General features: G+C 41.7%; 2 protein-coding genes across 2 annotated transcripts; both read left to right on the plus strand.

Annotated features, from left to right (window-relative positions):
* The first annotated feature begins 1,227 nt into the window (after positions 1-1,227).
* LOC141010252 (kinesin-like protein KIF3B) lies at positions 1,228-8,120 on the plus strand. Its single transcript, XM_073483125.1, has 9 exons — positions 1,228-2,634; positions 2,728-2,829; positions 2,940-3,062; positions 3,321-3,466; positions 5,026-5,139; positions 6,288-6,402; positions 6,565-6,681; positions 7,446-7,625; positions 7,995-8,120. Exons 1-9 carry the CDS (start codon positions 1,228-1,230, stop codon positions 8,118-8,120), a joined length of 2,430 nt encoding a protein of 809 aa, XP_073339226.1.
* A 769-nt stretch (positions 8,121-8,889) lies between these two features.
* Positions 8,890-24,034, plus strand: asxl2 (ASXL transcriptional regulator 2). The gene is made up of 12 exons (XM_073483686.1): positions 8,890-9,087; positions 10,431-10,513; positions 11,445-11,553; positions 11,792-11,933; positions 13,603-13,721; positions 15,207-15,324; positions 15,622-15,681; positions 16,714-16,874; positions 17,183-17,279; positions 17,398-17,503; positions 18,001-18,730; positions 19,189-24,034. The coding sequence occupies exons 1-12, from the start codon at positions 9,031-9,033 to the stop codon at positions 21,010-21,012; spliced, it is 3,606 nt and encodes a 1,201-aa protein (XP_073339787.1). The 5' UTR covers positions 8,890-9,030; the 3' UTR covers positions 21,013-24,034.
* Positions 24,035-27,024: the final 2,990 nt, after the last annotated feature.

Here is a 27,024-nt window from a genome sequence, read left to right on the forward strand (position 1 = left end):
ACAGTTTTGGTTACATAGTCCTATGTTAAATTAAAGGAATTCAGAGAGTAGCATGTGCCTGCAGTAGAGGCATCGCTGGGACCAATCATTGTAGGCAGCAAAGAAAAAACTTTAAAAGATGATAGAAGCACATATGTGTCTGTCAGCTACATTAAATCAGCAGTAGCCTACTGTTTAGTGTACATGCTTATTTCATACTCAATATTTTACAATTTTAATTAAGTTTAAATAATTGTATTAGCATTAAAAGTTCAATATGTAATATATGTGGTTGAAAACATTTAAAAAAATACTAAAATGATCAGAATGTGAAGAAATAACAGTTTTGTTGGACACTTGCCTGGTGAGGACCGCTAGCTGCATGGCTAATTGAGCTAACTCACTGGTGGCAGCTACACATGGCAGCAGTTAGCGGCTACCATGGTGATATGCTGCTCCCTATTTGTTTTGAGGATGAATTTGACAAGTTGCCAATTCTGACATATTGCACCTTTAATTAAAATAAAACAACTGCTGTTCCTTATATCAAGTGCTCTGTCTGTGTTTATTTTTTTTTTAAAAAGTAGTATAGTGCACCTTTAAAAGCATCATTTGTTAAAAATGTTCCAAATGGCTTGCACCAAGAAATATTATCTAATAAGATTAAATGAATTTTAATATGCCATTATGCAATATTTTTCCTTCTGTATATCTACTCTGACATCTCATGGCCTAGATATATTGCATACATTTGCATATGTGAAGACCACTTAAATAAATCTTATGTCACCACCACTTTTTAATATGGAGTGACGCCCTTGCTGGAGGGTAATTTGTCATGATCATAACAGATGTAGACCATAGCTGTGTACCATGAGAACATTTGCTCCAATCCAATGCGCTGCGCAGGTCACATGTCTTCTCTCCATTGTCCGCAGAGCAGGGTGTGTTCCGCGGGGAGGCTGTGTGGGCTGGGCCGGGGGTGGCAGGGTGTTTTTCCTCCAGCAGCATCCTTTTACATCTTGTGACATCGCCTCCTTTTTGCTGGAAAGATGCTCGGGGCGGAGGAGACGCTGCGTTCACGGGGATGATGCAAACGGCGCACATGAGGTGTGTCTGACCGCTTTTTCCCTTCCACCAGATGAAACAGAAGCTGCTGCACCTGTACGGAGAAGGATAAAACTGCGGGACCCGCCCGAGAAAATGGCTTTTATTATTTTAACGTGCTGCTTTTGATCTCGCAACAAAATGTCTAAAATCAAACACTGCGAGGCTGTGAGGGTGGTGGTCCGCTGCCGGCCATTCAGCAGGAGAGAGGAGATGGGGGATAATGAAAACATTTTGCAGCTTGATGACAGACTGGGGCAGATCACCATCAGGAACCCAAAGGCACCACCTGATGATCCAATGAAAGTGTTCACGTTTGATTCTGTGTACGGCTGGGATTCAAAGCAGAGCGACATTTATGATGATGCAGTCAGACCTCTGGTGGAGTCTGTGCTCCATGGCTTCAACGGGACCATATTCGCCTATGGCCAGACCGGGACAGGTAAAACACACACCATGCAAGGGGTTTCAAACGACCCAGACATGAGGGGGGTCATACCGAATTCGTTTCAGCACATTTTTACACAAATATCCAGAACTCAGAACCAGAAGTACCTGGTGAGGTCATCGTACCTTGAGATCTACCAGGAGGAGATCAGAGATCTGCTGTGCAAAGACAACAACAGGAAACTGGAGCTGAAAGAGAACCCTGACTGTGGTATTTATGTGAAAGACCTGTCTTCAGTGGTCACAAAGAACGCCACTGAGATCGAACATGTGATGAACATAGGCAACCAGTCCAGGTCTGTGGGGTTCACCAACATGAACGAACGCAGCTCTCGCTCTCATGCCATCTTTGTCATAACAGTGGAGTGCAGCGAAGTGGGGCCAGATGGCGAGGACCACATCCGGGTTGGGAAGCTCAACATGGTCGACTTGGCTGGCAGCGAGCGCCAGAGCAAGACAGGTGCGAAAGGTAGGCGACTGAAGGAGGCAGCCAAGATCAACCTGTCCCTCTCAGCGCTGGGGAATGTCATCTCAGCTCTGGTGGATGGGAAAAGCACCCACATCCCGTACAGGGACTCCAAACTCACCCGCCTGCTCCAGGACTCTCTGGGTGGCAACGCCAAGACAGTCATGATAGCAACCGTGGGGCCATCGCACAAGCACTTTGACGAATCCCTGGCCACGCTGAGGTACGCCAGCAGGGCCAAGAACATCAAGAACAAACCTCGGATTAACGAGGACCCCAAAGATGCCCTGCTGAGGGAGTTCCAGGAGGAGATCGCACGCTTGAAGGCGCAGCTAGATGAGCGAGGGATGCTCGCAAAGGAGAGGAGGAGGAGAAGGAGTAGCAAAAGACTGAGTAAAAGTATGGTCGGGATGGAGGAGGAGATGCTCAGAGAGAGGGATGCGGATCTGTGGAAGGCTCTCGAGGAGGAACAGGAGGTGAAACATCACATGAAAGAGGGAAGTGACATCCCCAAGGTTCTGACCTGCCAGGGAAGCCATGGGAAGTTAAAGCATGTGAACGAAAACAGAAAAAGCTTGATCGAGGACATGCAGTGGGACCAGGACGCTCTGGAGAAGATCATCGAGAAGTATAAGGTACTTGTGAAGAGCGTGGGCCTTGTTATGATACAGTACATGAGACACAAAAGAAATGTGCGTGAATAATTAATTGTTTGTCTTTGTTCGCAGGCGATGGAGAGCAAACTGTTAGTTGGAGGAAAGACTATAATTGATCACACCAATGAGCAGCAGAAAATGCTGGAGCTGAAGAGGCAAGAAATTGCAGAACAGGTGTGTATAAAGATTAACACTTGATAACTCTGTCTGAACTTACACATGTTTTAACAAGCACTTTTTCTATCAATCTTTAATGGAGCTTAATGTGTCGTCTTGCTTTTCAGATAAGACGAGAGAGAGAGATCCAGCAGCAGATGATGTTGCAGGATGAGGAGACTTTGGAAATGAGGGAGACGTTTTCCTCCCTGCAGCAGGAGGTGGAACTAAAGACAAAGAAGCTAAAGAGGGTAAGATGACTCACGCTGACGTGTCCTGTTATGCCGTTATCGCGAAAGCCCTTCATCATAATTTAATCAGTCAATCTTGGAGTCAATAATCTTTTTTTCAAGAGAGATGTCACTCGGGGAGGCTTCTCTGGACAGAACACGTCCTGGTGTTTACGCATGATTCAGTTTCTCATTGCTGGTCACAGAGAAGATCTTTCTTTTGCTCAAATTAGGCAAAGTAATGTATTTTCCTCGTCCATGACAGCTTTGTGACACCAGTTATTGATATGTTCCTGTTCTGTACAGCTGTATGCCAAACTCCAGCTGGTGAAGGCCGAGATGAGAGATGTGATTGGTGAACACGTCACAACCAGACAGGAGCTGGAACAGACTCAGACCGAACTCACCAGAGAACTCAAGTACAAGTGAGTAGCCGCGTTAGTGGATGTGCACATATACATCTCTGTTCGCAGTGTCATTTTTGTCTTGTTTTCTCATCATGATGTGTGGCTTTCTGTTGGATTTCCATAATTTCCATTAATACAAAGACAAAAAAGCATTATAAAACATTATTTTAGCATGGCAAGGTTGCTCAATGGCTGTGATCATAAAGAGTAATTTGATGACAAAATGGTTACAGATTTCAACCACAGACCGTCTTGTGATGTGATCACACCAGCCGCAGTTCCAAATTGGTGTGAATAGCGCAATGAAACACAAGAAATGAGAGAAGTTGGTACTGACACACTGTATGAAGTGTTTGTGTTTCACTGCATTTTTATTGGTTAGGTTTATAAAGCTTTTATTGGACGGAAGACATTTCACAAATATGTACCATGATCTGCAAATATTTCTTTATTTGTGTTGTGTAAAGTCACATCTGGGAAAATATGCAGCCATTTGCAAATAAGCATAACTAACTCTGAAAATACATATTTTATTTTAATCCAAACATGATACAGGTTTCACTAATGTAAATAGTTCCACTACAAAAATACGTGTAAAGTCATATTCATTCAGATCCATTTTTACATGTGGAATGTCCTATTTTTTTTAACATAATAGTTTCTTCCTATTGCTGCTTTTTGGTCTCTAATTTCAATGTCTGGATGGGAGTGAATCTGGTATAAAGTGATGCGTGACTTAAAACAAATTTGGAGCAGGACCGTAAATTGGGGTGCCAGTGGCCCCTTCCCTACTTCCTACCCCCGCTTCGGGCAGCCTTGCTCGGACCACGCCCATCTTCGAATTCAGCGTTCTTTTTGTCATCGAAAAAGTAAAGTAAAGCACTCAAAACCACTTCTGTGGTAGTTCTCGCTACGATAGGTCAGGACCACATTCTGCCATGATGACACACACACAGACTCACAAGGTGAAAGCCTTGCTGTCGTGGCTGTACCTGAGTGTTCTCACATTATCATACTGTTGTAAAATGTTTACTACAAATAATTTCTGTTCAGCACTTTTTTCTCTATTGTGAAATGTGTTAAATCCTTCAAATCAAAATCTAAAACTTCAAGGATACAGTGCACAGGGAGTTAACATTATGCTACATTGTCATAATAAAAAGGAGCAAACAACACACTTCACAAAGCCTTTGACTTTACCTCCTGTATATCTTAATATTGTTATGATCAAGAGACAAATGAATGGTGTTTGAAAGCATTATGTTCTTGATTAGATGTTTTTCCTGTTCAATCAGGATATCAGGGAGGATCAGTCAGGATATAAACTGTAACTAGGCAGGGAAACAAAGGCTTATTGCTGCTTGGTGAGCAGTTTATTTATGGGATCATTGGATGACTTTTATTCGTGCATATTGGTACATTACGACGAAAGCGGTAATAATGCAACATTTCCAGGCATAAAGAGTTTGTTCATATAAATGGAAGGAAATATTTATTCACATTTTGTTCTGAAACAGTCGTGTATTGTACTCTGGAGAGAAGTTAATATGTACACTTGCATGTATTTCACATTTCAGATATCTCTTGATTGAGAACTTTATACCTCCTGAGGAAAAGAACAAGATCATGAACCGGCTGCACTTTGACAGTGAGGAGGATCAATGGAGACTCCAGCCGGTCCTTCCAGAGAGGTCAGTGGATTCATTTCACATTACTTACACATAATCTACTATGACTGGTAAACAGTAGAGAAAGTACAATCCTCCAAAACAAATTGTCAACCCACTGGGTGAAATGCACCACTGACGCAACAGAATGAATAGACCACAGTGCAGTGCTGCTGTAAGGTACAGTGTATTGTTAAGTAACTCCCTTTCACTCTTATTCTAGTTCTTTTGGACCCTGTATATTACACATGAATGCACCTGCACATTCAGCACTGTCTCTACAGGCTGCCAGTGGGAAATGAAGGAAATCACTTTAGTATAAATAGATTAGGCAGGGTGAGACCACATTAGCACACCACTGTAGTCGCTCTCACCCACTGATCTCATTCAGCCAAAAAACCTGTCACCTCTGGCATACATCCCTTTGCTGGCACCACATGTCCGTAACTTAGCTGTGTTCGGCCTCAAATGTTTGAAAAGAAGATAGTTGGCTAGCTATACTGAGGAAGCTGAGCTAAGAAAACACAAATAGCTACGGCACAAGTGAGAGAGATACACAGCGCTCTGCAGAAAAGAAACTCAGCTGCCACCAATGCAACTGAGCATCTTGGGTTTGCCCTAGCTGGGCAGGTTTAATAAGAAAACAATAAATGGGACATGGAGACGTAATGTGCATTGAACAGAAACAAACTTCTTCTCATTTTCTCTCCCACACGTCACAAATGCCAATAACTCATGCCTCATGGCTCTGAGGGGACACACAACTTTTTAGTGCTTTCCTTTTGGGTGCCTTTTAAATAGCGATGCTATGATGGTACAGGGCTCAGTAATCAATGATTGTCAGCCCAACCCTAGACCTGACATGCTATTGATTAATGCATTCTACCTTTCCAGGGAAGGCAGATTGCCTTAAATGATCAGAGAGGTTCAAAATAAGGTGCTGGAACCAGAACAAAACCTGCTCCATCTTGGTGGAAAAGGGGTACATGACAGTTGTAAAGCTGAGTAGAAGACAGCACAGGGGAGATAACAGGGGAGATTTGTCTGGTGGGAGCCGATCAGGTGACCTATATGGGGGGGGGGGTCCCAGAAACTAGAGTCTTAACTGCTAAACCAAGTCTAAGTGTATTATACTGAATCCAAATCCTTCTTTCCCCATGTCTTTATCCCAGTGCACCCACTCAGGTCAAGAGGAGGCCTCTCTCTGCTGTAGGATACAAGAGGCCAATCAGCCAATATGCACAGATGGCTGCGGCCACAGCAGCTGGGGCCCCATGTAGATACCAGGTCAGTGGTCGGATGAGATGAGTTGAATGGATTATGTATCTGAAACAGGTGGAAGAACAACCAAAAATGAACATAGCAGATTATCTAGACAGGAAGAAAAAACAAATTTGCATAATTATGTAATCCTGCTATTATAACTACAACTTGTATCTGTTCTTACAGGCTGAGAATGTAATGCTGTTGGAGTTAGACATGTCTCCACCGACCATGTTCACCTTGAACCTTAATGGCTCTCACATGGAGAGAGCCTTTTCTCCCAGACTGATGAGGGACCTTCTGGTAAATGTTCCCATTAGAGAGAGGGCCGGTGCGTCGTCACGGGTCAGGAAGTCCAAATCCTGGTGAGAGAACGGCCGAGAGAGACAGACGTCTTACACGCTTACAGATGCTGAAAGTTCAGGGTTTTTTGGTTGCAGTATTTCAGGATTAGACTGATCCTGGTCAGAGGAAAGCTATGAGAAGAAATGTCATGGACTGTGTTAGAATTTGTTATCTTACTGACTCCTATGTCGGGTCAGTTCTAGTTTCTTAAATACAGTTATAAGCATGTATTGGTGGTGCCTGATAACTTTGCAGTGGGCAATATTACAACGAAGAAAGTGAGTTTTAAATCACAATTTAAAGGTGAAATATGTAAGAATTTTAGTTTAAAAATGTCAAAAATTAACTAAAATTCTCAACAGAATGTGAAGAAACAAGATGTAATGTCAAAGACATCTACGTATTGTGTTGCAGAAATATCTGCTGATGTTACGTTGACGGCAGCTGCAGTTAGCAGCATTTAAGCTTGATTTATGCTTCTGTGTTGCATCTACGGTGTAGCCTGACATGCACCTCCACAGAAATGTAACTGCACGTCGCAGTGACACACACCTTAACAACTGTGATTTGTCCGCTTTGTAGCATCTCTATCAACTTCTCTGTCTGCTAATACAGGAGATTCCATAGTTTCCCCAGTAAGCACACACCTCTCCGTCTGCTGCTTCCTTTTTGGATATACCCCTACTCCACAGCTTTTCACTGCCGGAGTATCTATGGGCTAGAGAGGACGGACAGGCCGGATGTCCGAAGGACCAACTGCTTCTCCACTAAGCAGCATGGTGGCAAACGCAAGTAATATTAGTCCTGCGTCCGAGCTCGGTGTGTATAACGGGAAGCCCTCCCTGCAGACATTCGGCCTGTCCATTCTGCCTAACCCAGAGAAAGAGCTATTAGCCAAAGAGGTCTGTGTGTTTACCTGGCCAATAATGTGTTACTCGCGCAAATTCGTACATAAAGTACCTTTAAATTACAAGTATATTTGCATGTTTTACCCGTCTTACCCAGACACCACACACATTTTTGACCAATGTCTCCTAAACCACCAAAGTTTGTTTTTTTTTACATGCAAATCCACTGGTACGGTATAGACTTTAAAATGCCACAAGTCTCAGCACCTGATGAAATACTATATGTATACACTGATGTATTGCTAATGATCAGCCCCATTAAATCCCGTGGATACATATCGTCATTCTGTGATATCGGACTGTAAAAATCAAACATATTGGATCTTAAATAATAAATGAGTTGCTTTTTATTATGCTCTACAGGTATCAAGCACCACAAGCGGCATCCGTCACATCATCCTCATCATCCACCACCCTGGTGTCAGAATCTCAGAGTTTCTCTCCTCAGAGACGAAGACCGTCCTCCGCTTCCTACCTTCCAGCGGGTGATCCAGTCGAGACAAGCCCCTGATTGATGTTTATCAACACAACTAAACACAGGGCGAGCCTTAGTTCAAGATGGCACATGGGGGGGAATCTTATGCCTTGATTTAAAATTGATTTCACACCTTTTTTGGGGGAAAGAATCACTTTAGTAAGCATGTATTCAGCTTAAACGGAAAGACAAACATCATTTTTGCCTACTGTTGCCTGAAAACCTTGTCGTTTCTCGTGGCTTACGTCAGTCTCAATGAATAGCACAGCCAAAACATAATCTTCTCAAACCAGGTTTGACATACAGTGAATAGTTTGGAGTTTAATTTCATTTTTTAATCGCATATTTTCTAAAAGATGAACGCCTGTATATATGTATCTGGTTTTTGCCAAAACAGTGGAGGGGGTGATGGGCGGGGGGGAAAATGAGGGCCCACCCTGGTCCAGCTTGTATGCTTGATGAATTGTTGCTTCACTTTCTAGCTAATGTAACTGTGAGCAAAAAAAAAAAAAAAAAAATGTGAAGAAAAGCTTGCAACGGTCCTCTCTTGATTAGCTGCCTTATTTTTTCATAGTCGTGAAATCGTGCAAAAAGTCCATTTGCTTACACATGAAAATAAACAGACTGAAATGATCTTGAACTGCCTTTTTTCTGTGTTTGTCCAAAGAGCTGCGGTCCTCCCCCCTGTGATCCTGCTCATAATTGCAGCTGACAGCTTTTATAAATATATATGCGAGGGGGAAAAAAACTTGGGAGACTTCTGAAATGACAGCTATATACAGTAAGATGACGTTTCCTTCGGAGTCACATGACTCTTTACAGTAAGTCCAACATGGCAGACGGAGTGGATCTTACGCGGTAACTAAACCAACATTTCAACTGGATCAGACAAATTCAACATTACTCTGCAACAAGACGCCGACAATGAGGGAGAGGCAGAAGAAAAAGAAGGGGAGGACGTGGGCGGAAGCCGCTAAAACGGTATTCTTGGTGTTTTTACCTCCCGTTTGTTGTGGTTGTTTTCCTTGAACGCTCCCACTTGTACAACTGTGTTTATGAGTTCATGACCTGCTGGTGGAGACGAAATGTTGCGTACACCGCGCGAGGCCCGTGTTTAGACATTGGGAGGACCGCTGTCACTTTAGCTTCGCTTACCCGACACCGTTGTGCACAAACGCGGCGAAAAACAAATGTCAGCCGTGTGCATCCAAGCATCGCCCCCCCCCCCCTCCTCAAACATTTCTCCGTGTTGCGTCCAGGCAGCACGGCTGACATGTCTGTCACCGATTTGAATAAGAAGTAAGCGCGTCAGTGTTGCGCGCTAGCTCGGTTAGCACGCTAGCTGCCGCTAACGCAACTCAGTTGGTCAACAAGTTTGTCTGATAACAGTTTGCAGATAAAACACAGCAAAACATTTGGTGTGCGTATGACACGAATTACACCCGTGTGAACTTAACTCGGCAACAAATCGCTGTGTTTATCTCTCGCACGCCAGCGTTTGTCGAGACGTTATCAGTGCTGAATGTTGCTAGCTTCGTAGCTCGCTGCCTAGCCTAGCATGCTAATGAATTCAAAATATCCAAACTCCCAACAACTATTTCATAATGGAAATGTAACTTTGCTGCTTCTGTGTACATACTTCCAGAGATGTATTAGCCCCATTGAGTTAATCGCAATTGATACTTTGCTCACAAACGAAGCTAACTCCATAGATACTAAATTGTTATAATAGATTTCTTTTTACACACCCTTTAAGCTATTTTCATTGCGATTCTCCACATGTTAAAGCAATGTGGGGTTGTACACAAATGTGCAAGATGGGAGAAAAAGTGTCGTCAAAGTGTCTGTAATGTCACTGTACTGTGAGGTGTTTTTGTTGACATGTTTTGCAGTTAGCTCCTACTAAGGTTTAATGAAAGTGTCTGTAATCTTGCTGCATTCCCTGTTCATGCCTCAAAATAAGGCAGTGTTTCCTTGATTGACAGCCATATGTGAAAACGATTGCTCAGTAATAACCACCTGTTATTTAGCATGTGCATTTGATCTTGAGAGTAGGCTATAGGCCAGCATCATAGCAGAAGATCTAAATCTATTAAAAGCAAAGAAGCCACAATGTTTACAAAAGGCTTGTGGTCTTGATTTTTCTTAGCGTAACATCCTGTACTTATACAGTTGAGGGAATTGAGGCTTTGTGGAAACCCTATAGAAAGCTTCAGCATGTAAAATCTCAGGCTTCGGGCTGAAATAGAGATCACATCATGTTTTAATGATAACCACTCTCACTCTCTCTTTTTTTTTTTTATTCTGATAATTTATTATTCTAGGTTTTGGAGAAATATCCCAATACGCCTATGAGCCATAAAGAGATCTTGCAGGTTATCCAAAGAGAAAGGCTGAAGGAAATAAGGTAAATAATTTCTCGGTGCTGTAGCTTTACTGCGGCGAACGCCCTTTAGGTAGAAGACATTTTCATGTGTGTGTGTGTGTGTGAGAGAGAGAGAGAGCACTGCAGCTTCCTCCCTCTGTTATTGATACCATGCCATGTACTTTCCTTTCTCTTGTTAATTAATAATTGTTTCGTCTCTTTTTGTTTCATTGTCACTGTTCTCATCCAGAAGGTAAGAAAAAAGCTAGACCCCCCCCCCACCCCTTATCTTAACAAACTCACTGCAATGCCACTTTGTTTGGCTTTTTGCCTTTTGCATGTTATTAACAATAACATGTCCTAGGTCCAGTTGCATAGATGCAGTGTTAGACTTACACTCATATTTCAGCTACACGTGCCGTGGCCATCTACAGCCACCTGTTGCATAAAAGCATAATTCTGTTTTCCGGTTTGGTAAATTACTAAACATTCTAACAAAATAAAGCATGGGCACTAAATAGGTTTGAAAGTTCAACACCGCTACATGACATTATCCACAGAATTAAGTGAGAGGAGATAAATTAACTGGCAGTTGTTGGCCTGCGATATTTGTACGACTAAGAAATGTCATTTTTGACAAATACCTTTGGATACATCTCTGGTGTGACTGCTGAGACTAGAACAGATATTTGCAACAGACATAGTTCTGTCAGATCAGTTTAAATTAAGGACATGAATTCCTTACATTGATTAGATTAGTCTTGAACCAGTTTTCTGCAACTGATTCTGTATAAAACGTTCCCCCACAACCGTACTGATGTTCATCCGACCTGAACTCCCACGTGTTCTCTTGATGCATGATAGCGGTTTTTCCCCAGATATCAGACCAGCATTTACCCCTCTTGCAGCTTTCTCCCAGCTGTGGTTTATTGGGGAGCAGATGTGTAATTTGCGTTTTTGTCTTATGATCTAGTGGAACCTCACCGCTGGCATGTCTGAATGCAATGCTGCACACGAACTCCCGCGGCGAGGAGGGGATCTTCTACAAAGTTCCTGGCAGAATGGGGGTCTACACGTTAAAGGTCAGTTAGATACAAAGCACCTTTCACTATTGTGAAATCTATTATGAAAAAGATCACTCACAATCATTCATTTTGGTGACGACAATCATTTTTCAGTCTATTTTAGAGACAGGTAAGATTAGATTAGAGCATTGTGTGTACCCCAGAAGATGCTTTTGGACATCTGCTTGGCTGTTCTTTTTCTGTATCCATAACATGAAAATAATACACTCTTTGTACTCTATTTGACTTTCTGTAGAAGGACATCTCAGATGTAGCAAAGGAGCTGTCTGAGGAGGGCTCTGACGAGAGCAGCGACAATCTTTCAGACTCCCAAAGCACAGAAAACAACAGCGGTGCCATTGCTCAAGAGGGCAGGAGAGGAAGGTGGATGCGACGAGGTACTTTGCACCGCACACAGGATCATTATTCACAAGTGGTACACCACTGCATCTCTTCAGTCGTTCCTTTAGGGCCCAGACACACCAAGCAGGTATCAAAGAACTCGCAGAAACAAAAGCCAACTGTTGTGTTGCCACACATCGCCTGTGTCTCGGCTGAAAAGCTGCACTTGACCACACCGCAAAGACTACAGCTGATGGCCAACTATCTCATATGTTCTGCACCTGTGCATACCCTCTCCATACCGCAGAAGAATAAAGGGAAACCAGAAGACTCTATACAGTGGATAAACAAACTGTTGCCATGATGATTAAACAACATTTTTTTCACACCTCTCTTGCTAATATAGACACTTCTAATTAAGAATATGTCTGATAAAAAGTTGCAAATGGCACTGGTGAAGAGGCCGAATAGTGCCAACTGTGCGGGACACACCACAAAGACTAGACCCAGGGGCGCGGCCCCGACATTGGCCAATATCTGACCATTTGGCCTAGTGTGTCAGGGCCCTTATATAAGGTTTACAGACTGTCATCTCCAAGTGCCTTTTGTGTCATGCAGGATTCACCAATCAACATTATAAATGGCCTGATTGCCCAAATATTTAAATATTCCAGGAACAGCTTTATTTACAAGTGATGTTTGTACTAGTAAAGATTATGGGCTTCTTTGTTGTTGCATATTTGTCACTACTGGTCAACAATCATTCGGGTTGAATCAATACAAGAGAAAGATACCATGTTCACCATCGATAAAGTATAACGCATATATATATGTAAGGCTGATTTTCTCTGGTTGGTTACCTTGCTCTGTTATGACTCTGAAAGTTAACGCCCCTTCTCAGCAGTTGTTCAAAGTCATTGCGGAAACACAGGAAACCAGCTGAAGCAGCAGTAGTAGAGGCAGGTTGAGAGAAGGTGGCTTTGCCACAAACTTAAATTACACCATCTCATCGAAAAGTAATTCCTGGAATATACTGAGCATCAGACACGATGATAGCAAAAGGTGGGTTTTTGTCTTTCAACCAACACGCTGCGTCCATAACGTGTTTAGTAGAAATCGTCCGCGGGGAAGCTGCTGGCTGCACGTGGCTGTCGCGTCCGAGCAGTTTTTGCTCCTTTGTTGCACAACTGATTGTGCCTGATTGCAGTGCAATGTCGGAGATTGAGCTTTTCCTCAAGTACCAATTATTTTGTTTTTCTCAGGCTGTGCTCTTACTGACTCACATTATTGTGACTGTTAAAACAGGAAACTGTATTTTCTCAGCATGACCCGTGACTACTTCCTCATTATGCACAAGTTAGAAACTGCCAAGCAAATAACCTTGGTTTACATCTGAGTGGGAGGACTCGATATAGTTTTATTTTTGAACTAATCAATATGGAATGCCGCAAAGTCATATGCAAATGAAGTGCTGTTGAAAAAAGATACCAGTGGAGCTGCTGCAGTATGTAGAAAAGGTGTTTTTATCAGAAATATATAACAGGGAGGTTGTTGTGAACAATCTTCCTATTGTGGTGATATTTTAGTCTTGTAACGTAATCTGCTTCTTTGTGCACTGTGATGGTTTCGGTTTCATCAAAACAAAAGCATGATGGGATAAGGTTTGCACACCACCCTCAGGAAGTGTATTTTGTAACATCTGTTTCGTGCTTTCGTATTTCATAGTTCCCTCCAAGCTGCAGTCACAGCCGTCCTCTCCGCAGCCTCGATGCTCGTCGCCCTCTGTCCCCACCAGTAAACTCATCTCTCCTTCGCAGAAACACAGCAAGAAAGCTCTGAAACAGGTACTGATGGATTGTGTATACTCTATTTCTAATCGTTTATTGTCATTTTCACTTTTTGTGCAAACACACATCTCAGATGTTACACAAGTTCCTGCCACACCCTCATTTACTTGCACCCGTTCTGTGTAAATCCTTGCCAGCCCACTCTGCAACACAAAAGTACTTTCTTGTTATGTGTAGCAATGTTTTTATTAAGGATGGGAATTGACAAGATTTTATTGATACCAATGTCATAATTGATTCTGCTTAGCAGTCTGATTGTTTCAGGTTCCCTCATTAATTCTGTTTTATTATCTCCGAGTCTGAACACAATGTAGAAACATCACAATTTCCCAGACCCCCAAGTGTGCTGGAACCATTTATCAAAATAATGTGCAATAGATTTTCTTTCGATCAACCCATCGATTAGTCGACTGATCGTTGCAGCTCTGCACATAACTGACCTCTAGGAAAGCAGGTGACCTACTAAAAATCTGGTTCTTCTACTCTTGAGAAAGGATGCAAACATTTCAGTTCAAATTTTGAGTCAACAAGGTGACACAGGAATACAATTCCAATGGATCGGACAATCTAAAAAAACGTTTTTTGAGTCCCATCTGTAGTTTTCATGCAGTTTTTCTAGCCTTGATAAGTGTAGAATTTTTAGATGAGACTAAAAAAAAACAGAGCTGAATCTAAATCAACTGTCCCTCAACAACTAAGGTTATTATTGTATGTGAATTGTTAAGATTATTTTCACATTTCTAATCCATGTCAAAATACTAACGTACAGATTTCACCAGATTTTTCTAACTTTTTTGCTGACACGTAAGGAAACACGTACATAACCCATGTTTATCCTTTCATTCCCTGTCTGTGCAACATCTTGTTCTGATTATATTAAAACGATGAGGCGTCAGGGAAAAGTGCCTATAGCTGGTTTTACAGTAGTCTGCGTCCTTATAATCCACCCGTTCAACATTTTCCTATTGGCTGCTTTGTGCCTTTTGTGTTCCATTTATTTGGATTTCACTTGATTGCACACGTTGTAATTCACTCCATCTGTGCTGGTGTGGAATTTTCAGCTCTGTAAGACCAATTTATATTCATTTATTGGGCGTATGCAACACTGGAGGATGGCGATTTGGCTTAAATATCAGTGCTGGAGAGACCTATTGTGTATTTTTTTTTGTTGATTTTCTTTTCTTTTTGATCAGCTTAAACAAAAGAAAGGCACACAGTGGGCTGTTTTGGATTGCTTTTTTATTCTGTTGACATTGTGTTTGTGAGGTGATCAGACTCCTGGACTGCTTTATAACAGAAAGATGATTTATGCTCGTGTTATGCAACCACTGTTTCATTGCTGCACTGTTATTTAGCTGTTATTTAACCAGGCAAGTAGCCCTGGGGGACTAGTTGCAGGGAAACAGAGGGTTACACACATTCACACTCTCTTTTTCTCATACTGCTGGCTATTTTATTCTTCCTTATTTTTTGTTCTTTGAGGCCTTGAAGCAGCAGCAACAGAGAAACCAGCGCAGACAGGGAGGAATGCCAACCACCTCCAGTCCCAGACTGCTTCTGAAAACCATCAAAGATATGGCTGACATTACTACAAAGACTGGTAGGTGGCAGCTATTATATTGTCAAATTCAATATCAAATGAAATTAACAGTTACACACTGGGCTTGAGCAATAGCTCCAGCTCACAGAAATCAGGTGTGATATTCATTCAGTTATGACATTTTACTAATATTCATTGCATGATATTACACTCTGTTTTCAAGATAAATTACTGAAATGCAGAGGCATTGTATTTGCACAATTCAGTCATGACTCATATATTTGGCGGCATTAATAGGGAAGCAGTTAGATGTCTGATCTGCAATTTCTCAGAGCTTCTTTCCCTCTGTCCAAACAGACTTATGCCACCCAGTCGTCCCAAGAAAGGTTTCCCAGAGGTCAAGCCGCCTCAGTGCAGGTAAGTCTCACGTATACTTAAATGTAATCAAGTTAGTTTGGAAATCTTAAAGGACAGGGCTGGTGATGTTCGGTATTTTTGGTACTTTCAACAAATCCCAGGAAAAGACCAAAACATAGACCAGAGTATTCCAAGTATCCAATCTTAAAAAAAATTACAAACTACATATTTGCACTGGATGTTCTTTAATTACAGTGAACACAGACTGAGATTTTAATTCAATCTCAGCTACACTGTCCTCCTGCTAGTACCGCAACAAATGCCCTATTTACTCCTGATTTAGTTGCTTTACTAAAAACTAGAGCCCAGCTGATGCTTAATTATTCAGGCCAATGCCGATGCTCATACTGATATCAGGATGTTAAGAAATTCCAATATTGATATATCAGCTGATATACACACATTTTTTGCAAATGTGTCTATTAAACACTTGTAACAAATATATGTAACAGAGGCAAGATATTTTACTATTTAACAATGAACTTAATTGTCGAAAAAGTCATCAGTGCCTGGAAAAGTAAACTTAAGCCAATTGATATATTGGTCGAGCTTTACTGAAGACTACAGTGGCCAGCTCTTTTAGGACATTATTCAGCCTCATATTACTATACTATATATTTGTGTTTCTAAAGATAATTTCTTCAGTAGTAGCCAATGTGGTTGGGGCTTTATGCCATAGACAAAGTAGAGAAGTCAAAAAGTACAGGGAGACGGACATATGCATTGTTGGTTCTGGTCTTTTCATGGCATTTGTTGACGATCTTTTCCATTAAAATTGTTAAAAATAATATGACATAATACGACAGTTGGTTGCAAACGTATATCTGCCTGCTTGCTTGGACTCAGAATGAGCTAACTGCATTATTTCAAGAAGCTGCGGTACAAGTGAAATGATTCAACATTTGCAGAACAAAAAACTAAATAAATCTACTTGTGAAAGTAAATTACTCAAGATTACTATTGCAAGATCAACATCATTCTACTCTGCTAGATCTGTCTTGGCTTACTTCTGTTTCCTGTTTGGCTTTGCAGGGCAGCTGAAACGTACCAAGTGTAACATAGATGTGGAAACACCGGACTCCATTTTGGTTAACACCAACCTGCGGGCGATCATCAACAAGCACACCTTCTCTGTCCTGCCCCCCGACTGCCAACAGAGGCTGCTCAAACTACTGCCTGAAGTTGACCGGCAGGTGGCTCTAAGATTATACATACTTTTAATGTGTCTGTTGCATTGTATAACAGTATATCTAATGTAATATTATTGCATGCCATTCCTCATCTTCCCTGTCAATTGATGTATTATGTAAACTAACTTACAAAATAGTTTTGAAATATTTTTAAAAGATCTCTGCACATGGATATACAGCTATAAATTCTGTACAGCATTCTGTGTTCACTGATTCTACATGTGTATTTATACATAAGTACAAGTTGATGTACTGCTGCAGTGATGTGATAGTGATGATGCTAGTCATAACATTGTGCCTCCTCTCCCCAGGCTTGCATGGACGGCCTTCTGAAGGTCACTAGTTCTGCCTTAAACAATGAGTTCTTCACATCAGCAGCACAGTCTTGGAAGGAAAGACTTTCTGAGGGTCAGTACAGCCGCTTCCAGCTGATAAAAACAGCATTCAGTTTACATTCAAAGTTAGAATTATGTAACCAAGTATAATAACCTTCTTTTTTTTTATTATGTAACTTTCTCCTTTACAGGAGAATTCACTCCTGAGTTGCAGCTACGAATGCGCCAAGAGATCGAGAAGGAAAAGAAAGTTGAGCACTGGAAGGAGGCCTTCTTTGAAAACTATTATGGTGAAAAGTAGGTTTTACTTTATGATCTTAAAGTTATGATTAATCCAATACAGCTGATAAAATGGACAAAGTGACAATGTGATTCCTGTGGGTATAAAGGAATTGTGTGAAGTATACCCATTGTGTTTATCCTGACAATTCTGTGTGATAATAAATACTACGACAAAGTTTTGGTTTATGTACGTTGAAAGTGCCTAAATATTACTCTCTAAGAGCTCTACGAATCTTATAAAAAAAAGGCACAACTTGGTATAAATTCAGATTATCTAACAATTTCAAAAATGATCATGAATGTAGGGAATCTGAGTAAAAAACTACACCAAAGTGTTTTTTTTTCTGTGATCTGTAAAACTAGTGCCTGAAATGTACTTTGTAGGATGTTTTGAGTCATTTTCAACATTGTGTGTATTCCAAACAATTCCTTTAAACACACGGTGTGTAAAGAAAGCAAAAATTTGATTAATTTTTTGTCTGTCTTCCTACCTCCCTCTTCTCTCTGTATAGTTCTGGGCTCAGCTTTGAGGAATCCAAAGAGCTGACAAAGGCTGATCAGAATCAGGAGTCTGCCAGGCCCCAGTTCCAATCTCATCAGACAGGACCTGCCGCTCAAAAACCAGAGGATCCCAAGGGCATGAAGGACAGCAGCCAGACTGATGCTGCTGCTATGGCTCTGAAAAACATGAAGGCAACACAAGTACCTCTGAAGGCACCACCTGCTCACAAAGAGCCAGTCTTCACCACAGAGCCCATGAAGACACGGCGCTCCCAATACGCTGAGGATCGTAGGTTGAGCACAGCAGCGCAGTCTGCGCCACCTCCTGCGGTGAAAACGCCTGAGGTTGAGAGTCGGACTGAACGGGCCCTGCCTGAAAAGGAGCATAAAGAGAAAGTGGAGGAGGAGACTGAGGAGCTCCCCCAGTCGCCTGCGAAGAAGAGCCGTCCACCAGCAGCTAGTTCAGAGTTAAAAGAGGATCAGCCCGTGTCTGTGGTTAAGTCTGCTGAGGAGAGCGAAGTCATCCCTGAGCCCAGTGGCCCCACAGAGCTGCTGAAAAGGAAATCTGTCAGTGAGATGGAGGGTAAATTGACGCCAGAGAAAAGGCCACGTATGTCCTCAGTTTCCTCTGTGTCTTCAGTCTCTTCTGTATCTCCTCCAGCATCATCCACATCCAGCCCTCCTACACCAACTCCAACAACTCCAACAACTCCTACAAATCAGAGGGTTCCACCACTCAAGGTAGGGAAATGTTTGTGTACTCAAAGTTTCCTCTGATCCATCTAATCGTTTTACTTTAAAAAAAAATTGCCACTTGTATGCTTGAAAGGTGGCTCTGACAAGATTGTAGCTTGATTCTTGCTTCAGCTGTTGTCAGATTGGATTTAGAGCAGTTAGAGTGGATTCCAGAGGCAACCTAGAGAGATAAAAAATGATCAAATTATCCACAGAAATGTCTTAAACCTCTCCTGCATTTCTCTGACTTCATGCTCAGTATGTTCCAAACATTCTTAGCTCTCCTATTAAATCCCTAAATTAGCTACATTCAGCAGGGGTTTGTAGCTGTGAGGAGGTGATAATGAGACACAGAAGTAGTGTATTTAGCTTTGGTATGGGAAACCTTTAGTTATTTTTGTATAATTGATGTTTTCATTAATGTATATGCATATTTTTAAATAAATCTCTTTTTCATGTTGCAGATCCCAGTGTCTCGAATTCTTCCAGTTCCTCTGTCACCTAGCCAAGTCTCACCAAGGACACCCCTCCCAGCCCCACTTAGCAGCCCAGGCCGCACTGGTGCTCGCACTCTTGCTGACATTAAAGCTAAAGCTCAGCTTGCCCGAGCACAGCGAGCAGCGGCTGCTGCCGTATCATCTGCATCGAAGGGACCCGTGCCAGGCCCAGGGCCAGGGGGAGGCAGTGCTGAACTGACACATCCATCGCCCAGCCCTAGCCCAACATCTCCACAGGCATCAACCAGGTTACCAGCCTCCGAAAGTACACCTCCTTCTTGCCCATTGGACTTTGGTCAGCTAAGCCCAAACCAGCCTCAAATGTTTTCCTCAAGCATAACTGATGAGAAACACAAAGGTCATTCTGCTGGTATGGTGAGTGCAGGACCCCATAGTGTTCAAAAGGGTTCAAACGCATCAACTCAACCCACTCCATCTGTGCATGCTGTAAAGGGACAGGAAAACCCATCACTTGCTGGATTATCCACCAGGACCAGCTCCTGTATCCCTGCAAATAACCCATTGGTCACTCAGCTTCTGCAGGGCAAAGAGGTTCCATTGGAGCAGATCCTCCCAAAACCACTATCCAAGGTGGAAGTGAAGATGTCTAACATACCCTCTGGTAGTAAGGGGAAGACATCACACTCACACACACATGCTGAGCACAGGGCTGATAAGCAGATGTCCCAGCAGCTCACTACAGCAGGACGAGCAGGAGTTTTCTCCGAATTCACCAGACATCACAGGGAACTTCCTGATAAGGAGACTCAGGAGCAGATCCTACAGGCTCTCATGCAGAGAAAAGTCCAGCACAGCCAGCCTTTTGGTGGTATGGGGCCTCAGCACCCTCAGTACAAAGTCCATCAGCTGGTGCATGCAGATGAGCGCCAGGACCAATCCAGGATCTCGGTAGGATTTCTTGGTCGTAAGAGGACGCCCAGGCCGGCCATGACAGGACACTACCTGCTCAATGTGTCTACATACGGTCGAGGACCAGAGAGCAAGAGACTGCACCAGTCTGCCATCCCAAACACGTCTGTGTCCATTTTAAAAAGGGAAAGCGCAGAAGGCGAGGAGGCGGCTAAGGAAGAAGAACCAGCCAGGAAAGTTTTCTCTGCCGTTTCTGGGGTCAAAACAGAGCAGCAGGTATACTCAATAACCAAGTGTGATGAAGCAGGGAGCGTTCAGCCTTGCTCCAATGTAAAGACTGAGCCTGGATCAGAGGATAGTGCAGCTGGTGCCGACAACAACAGCACCAGTGCGACAGCCAAAGACACCAGCCCTTTTTTTCAGTCACACCGAAGGCACCTCCAACTCTGCAATAGTAAACATGGAAACTCCGAGCCATATCGTACCCAAGTAGACCCCAGCCACCAGCGGACGCCTGCCTTTCAAACCCAGAGAACGCTCGATAATCAGGAACCCGTGGCAGCATCGTGCTACGGTGGCACTATCAGCATGTCTGTACCTCACACTTTGAACCACAGCACTGCAGGTGCTGGATCTTCCAATGCCTCATCAGAGGCAGACGGCGGCGGCGTCCATGGGAGCGTCATGTCTTTCTCAGTGACTGTCACCACCATTCCTGCCGGTCACTCGTTAGACCACGGCAACCAGGGGGAGCCCTCACCTGAACAGTCGTATATAGAGGGCTCCAACATGGAGGATGTCCAGTCTAAATGCTACTGCCGCCTGAAGGCGATGATCATGTGCAAAGGATGTGGCGCCTTTTGCCACGATGACTGCATCGGCCCCTCAAAACTGTGTGTGTCATGTTTAGTCGTGCGATGATATGAACTTAATAATAACTAGAAGATAATGTGGTTTGATTTGCTTTGGAGCAAGGCACAAAGCAGAAGCAGATCATCCAGAATCGATACAGAACCAGCGCTCGGGCGGAGCACGCAAGCCGTAACCAGCATGTATGTGGTTGCTGTTGAAAGGCAAGGATTTACACTGGATGGTCTTTTGTTTCACCAACATCTATGAAAAGTTGTTTTGTGCAATTTTTTGGTAGAAATGTCAATCAGTTTTCAATCAAATCAGTAGTCTGTCAGATGTGTGACAAATATAAAATCTGGCAGTGTTTGCACTCAGCTAGGATTAGTGTGATATATTTTTATAAATATATATATATGTGTAGTTTTGAAAAAACTAAGGGGAAAATGAATGTTGCTATTTTTGTAGAACATAATGACTGTTGTGTTTTAGACTGACACTTTTATTATGGGCCTATGAGTTATGGTTAAAGGCAAAAAAAAGGGCGCTAATGATAATCATCGGTTGTAGAGTACCTCCTATATGGCATTTATGCACGCATGGCAGGGAAGTGCAACCTACAGTAACTATTTTATATAAAAACTGTACATTTATTACTGAACACACTCAGATTTAAGAACTAGAAAGAGCATGTATAGTTTTAGATAGAGAATATAAAAGGAAATTTTGAATGATACTTCAGCTCGTGAGGATTGCACATCACATCATTTTTTGACTAACAGTTACAGGGCGAAGCACCTGAAAACCACCTGGATATATGGTAGTTACTGTGTACAGCACTTACATTCAAATATAGGGAAAAAGAAGAGTCATTTATATATAAAAATGCCTATATGTTCCTTTTGACAAATTTATATCTTTTCCACTCCAGGTCAAGGTGTAGAGAGTCACTTCCTACTGTGTGAACCTGCATTTTCTCCCCGAAAAGCCAGCTTGTAGATATTGTCTCACGTGAGGTGGGTTTTTTTTTTCACACTCGTATGTCTGTATAGAAAGATCAGCAGTGGCAAACACTCAGAAAACACTCAAGGCAAGGGGAGAAAATGAAGATGATTTTGTTTTTTCACTGTAAATATTTGCTCATTTACGGCATATTCATAGATGTAGAAATTTATTTTTATTTTATTCGTGCAGCACACATTGCTCGAGCATATTCAATTGTTTATTATTATTTTTACTTTGGAAAGAAAATGGAGAAAAACAGTAAATTATGCTAAAATATGCTAAATGCTTTATCTTAGAATGATTCAGCTGCAGTTTTACAAAATGATTTGGAGGTACAAAATGACACCGATTAACAGGCGGGTGTAACACTTCACTTCAAAGGAGACATATTATGCTCATTTTCATGTTCTTAATTTTATTTTGGGTTACTACTAGAACAGGTTTACATGCTTTAATGCTCAAAAAAACACCAGTTTCTTCATACTGTGCAGTGCTGCAGCACTGTATTCCCCCTCTGTATGAAACACTCTGTTTTAGCTCCTGTCTCTTTAATGCCACCCTCCTGAATACCCAGTCTCCTCTGATTGGTCAGCTCACGCATGCCTGACAGAGCAGCTGTGCTAAATCAATTCTTAGGTGCTAAACTAGCCGCCAGGCATAAATTATGCAAATGTATTTCAAGATCTTTTATATGCTCAAGCTCAACCTATGTAAAACACTGAAGAAAAGGAAAACAAGCATAATAGGTCTCCTTTAAAAAGGCCTTTTTTCAGACATCCTCCATTTAAATGTGGTTTAAATGATTGTAAGCATAAAATAATACTACACCATGTTTATACAGTATAATGTACAATAATGTGTGTGTGTGATGTGCACAGATGAACCAGCAAATTTGTGGTGTGAACACTGTTGTAGCTGCGTTAAGACGATGTTAACACAGTTTAAACGCTTACTTGACCACATATTAACATGCAAAAAGGCCAGTGTGAAGAGTTACCTCAACAGGTCCTTCATGTGTTCATGCTGTTCGAAAAATGAACTATAATCAATTATGTTTTGAAATCTCCTGGAGATGCAACGTAGGCCTGTTTCACAGCAATTATTTCCAAGGTAATATGCCAAAGTCACCTTAAAGAAAACAAAATAATCAGATCTTGTTTTTGATGTTTGACTTGTTAATCAAAGTAATATATTTTAATTAATATATTTTAATATAAAAAAAAAAGTCTATTTGCTAATTGTTTTTGAAAATCAACAGGGTATTTACTATAATAATATATTGGCTGTCTGTTTTTCCTATGATTTTGTTTAGACTGGACAGACCGCTGTACAGATAATAACTTGACTTTTTATAATTCGAATCGACCAGGTATCAATATTATGTATGGCCCAGGTTTTTTCAGTGGATCCGTTTGGTCTGTATTTTTCCATAGAGATGTTGTCTAATATAGCTGTCTACACTTGTGTCATTACCTGATGAAAACAAAATGTTTTTAAAGCACCATTTTTAGATCAGTTGATTAACTGAAAGTCCATTTTTAAATGTATTTGTTTTTAAATGGGGGGTTGTGTCTTGTGGAAAATTGGTTTAAGATGTTAGGGCTAGTAGTCATTTCACTAAAAATGACTAAAATTCACTAAATTTAAATCATCCTCCATAAATGTTTAGCTCTTATTTGGTTGAATGTGATGTTAGGGTGCTGTATTTACCCATGTTGAGTTGGGGACTGGATTGCACTGCAAAACAATTAACAAAAACATTCAATCATCCCAAAAGGCAGCTGAAATCTTTGTTAATAACGACTGAAACCCGAGTCAGGCAGCAGTCCCCTGTGTCACTGAAGTTACCTGTTGTGTGTGCATTCAGAGGAGCAGTTTATATAGAAATGACTGTGGGGATTAAAGTGTCATGGGCAATCCTCACCCTTTTAAAAATGTCACGTTCATCACTAGGTGAATTTGTTTAATTCGTCTGTGTCATTCTGTCTCCATTTAAACTCCGGGTGAATGTAATATAGTAATCAGCACTTGTAAACAAAGTGTATTTTATCAAAAGTTATAGACTATTATGAATAAATAATGAAAAGTATTTTGTGTGTTTTTACTGGTGCTCGTCTCACACAGAGGGGTGTAAGGGGGAGTTCAATTTACTCAACACGATGAGTACCATGCAGCACTATATTGTCTCAGATTTGGCTTGAAGCTTTCAAATTAAAAGCAGAAAGCTTGAGTTAAAATAAGATGTGTTGAGTTTAAGAGTAGTGGGCTTTTAGGAGGCAGGGATAGCCTAATATCTGTGGTTGTGTAAGTAAAACTCAGTTGAAGCACTTCATGGCTAAAAGACAAATTAACAAAATGCATTAAAATAAAATTTGTTTGATTAAAAGAAGTAATCTTCACAGATGAACACCTCTTATGTTTTTGAAGCATAATTAGCCATTAACATGAGGCTATAAATGAACTATATTGCAGTCGCATGATTTCAGCATCCACACTAGGCTATTAAACGTCTTACCACACTATAATATACACACTACTATAAGTTGATCAATATACAAGTTGGAAAGTTAGAGTTAGAATAGTTTTCAAGTCAGGTCATGTTTGGTGTAATGACGCTTAATTTAACTTCGTAGATGTGGAAATCTCAGGCCTTATTTCAGCCATCTATCCAAAAACCCACTCAAAAAACCTGATGACGAGACAAAGGAACCTGAAGTACAAAAATTCTCCCTTATTTTTGAGTTTTAGGACTCATTGCATTATGGGAAATGTAGGATCCAGTGTTTTTTTGACTCATAAAATCAGGATGTCTCTTCCTCTGTTGCTGTTATTGTTTAATTTAAAAATAATAATAATAATAATCTGTCTCTTTTGAGTCCCCTGACTTTATGTCAGTGCAATAGGAAATCACCGGTGTGTCCCTTTAAATTCACTTCAATCTGTGTGTCTTGTTTCTTCTCCCCTCTATTTTGAGGATCATAATTCAGAGTAAAAGCAGCAATAGTAGTAGTGCGCCTTTAACCAGCGTGCGTGCGCACATGCGTAAAGTATAGTAGGTGGCCGCGCATGGCATCTCCGTGCCTGCTCGCGCTCTGCTCTGCTCTGCCGTCCTCTGCCGCTGGGTCGCTGATGATGCCGCGCAGAGCGGGGCGCTTGTACGTTTCTGTGTGCGGCCACAACCGCAGTTCCCAAGATTGAAGTCGAATGAGACGCGAGAGGAGCCTGAAATATGATGATGGATCGCCCGAGCCGTTTCTCATCGCTCGGACAGCTGTAACGTCGGCGGACACACGCGTGGATTCATCAAAGGTGAGAGTGCGGCTGTGAATCATAGGAGGAAATATCCTCCTTATTCACCCTGGACCACTTATCCTCCCCATCTGATGCTGCTGCTGCGAGGATGATGATGATGGTGATGCTCTAAACGCAACCTGCGTGATTTTCCTCCGGTAAAGGCCAGTTCCCCCGCTCTGCCTCTCACTCGGCTGCTGAGGCACCAGTGAAAATTGAAAAAGATGCACGATTGCCATTGTTTCTTATCCCCCCAAATTTTATGGGCATCACGACACAGCATTCCCATTGCGGAAATAAGGTAAATAGGCAGTTAAATCTGCAATATGGCTGCGTTTGTGCCGTGCCGTCGCTTCAGAAGTGAATTTTAAGTGTTGCAGGGTTGCTCACGGTGAGATTTGAGGCTTGTAGAGAAGCGAGAAGTGAATGATATCAGCGGAAGGGAGGTACTGCAGTAACCGAGTCCTTATGTTGACTCGCGTCAAAGGATGTTGTCATTACCTCGAAGCTGAAGGTGCGGTTACAGTAAAATGCACCTTTACGGGCCTATAATGAGAAGCACACATTCGTACTGTATGAAAACAGAGCTGACATCAATACATCTATCAGTTTATGATGATTTATGTGCGAATGAGTGAAAGGAATTGACTAAAAAATCCCCATGACTTCATTCTGGTCTGTGCCTTTGGATGTGCTCTGGTCTGTGAATTCATCTTCTCTATGAATTATTAACAACTTGCCTCTGTTTCCTTATCAGACATGAAATAATCAGCTCGTGTATTAAACTGTCATTTCCTGCCAATGCACTGCTTACATTTTTTTCCTGCCAATGCAAGGCCTGGAGTTGCCTACTCATGAATTTCTGCAGTTACTTCACAGGCTGAATATTTACAGTGAACCATTGTGTTGTTTTGCTGACATGTGTCTGTTGGGTCTCCCACTGCATCGCCCAGTGTTTTCTTCCCTCTCCTCCAAAGTACAGCAGCGTTTCTCTGACATATTAAAAAAAATGCACGAATACAATATGTGCTGCCCCATGCAGGACCCCATTTAATATGTAATTAAGCCGACCAAGTGTTTCCAAGTGGCCAAAGTGAACCATTAATCGTGACCAAGTTATTGTCATGATTTGCCCACTGAGCTACAAAGAGCCATAAGACTGTTTCAGGGCATTAAAACTGCTGCTTAATTTAGCACGAATGGTTTATTGCAGTCTTAGAACGCAGCTATATCTGGTGGCGATCGTAATGAGAGCTGAAAATGAGTCAGTTAATCAATCATTGTAACAAAAGAACTGTGTTTTATTAAGTGATTGTAATTTCAGCCATTTTTCAAGCAAACATTTTCTGGTTTCAGCTTCTGAAAAGTGAAGATTTTCTGCTCTTTTCTTCCCAATTTCACTGTAATTCTAATATTTGGGGGGTTCATATTGCATTTATATTGGAAATAGTGATGGGTTGATGGTTTCTTTCACTGACGGTTCATTTTCCAATTCATTTCTGAACAAATTAATAGTGGCTTATGAAAAAAATGCCCGTTATGACTTACAACTAGCCCAAGGTGACACCACCAATATCTTGTTATGTTCGATTAACGGACCAAAATCTGAAGGTATTCAGTTTACGATCATATATGAGACACAAAAATGTTCATTTCTGACATTTGAGAAGCCGGACCCAGCATTTTTATTACACCAAAATGACATAGTTGCCAATCAGTTCTTGTTTGATTGTATAATTGTTGCAGGATATGTGTTTTTTGACATATCATTTCGATTAAGTGCAAAAA

Source organism: Pagrus major, chromosome 16 (assembly GCF_040436345.1).
Source record: "Pagrus major chromosome 16, Pma_NU_1.0".
In the NCBI taxonomy this organism is placed as follows: domain Eukaryota; kingdom Metazoa; phylum Chordata; class Actinopteri; order Spariformes; family Sparidae; genus Pagrus; species Pagrus major.

Coding starts and splice junctions, on each gene's coding strand:
- asxl2 (XM_073483686.1), top strand. CDS start 9,031: ATGAGGGAGAGGCAGAAGAAAAAGAAGGGGAGGACGTGGGCGGAAGCC. Junction 9,088..10,430: donor GGGCGGAAGCCGCTAAAACG/GTATTCTTGGTG, acceptor TTATTATTCTAG/GTTTTGGAGAAATATCCCAA. Junction 10,514..11,444: donor GAAAGGCTGAAGGAAATAAG/GTAAATAATTTC, acceptor CTTATGATCTAG/TGGAACCTCACCGCTGGCAT.
- LOC141010252 (XM_073483125.1), top strand. CDS start 1,228: ATGTCTAAAATCAAACACTGCGAGGCTGTGAGGGTGGTGGTCCGCTGC. Junction 3,467..5,025: donor ACCAGAGAACTCAAGTACAA/GTGAGTAGCCGC, acceptor TTCACATTTCAG/ATATCTCTTGATTGAGAACT. Junction 6,682..7,445: donor GACTGATGAGGGACCTTCTG/GTAAATGTTCCC, acceptor TCTATGGGCTAG/AGAGGACGGACAGGCCGGAT.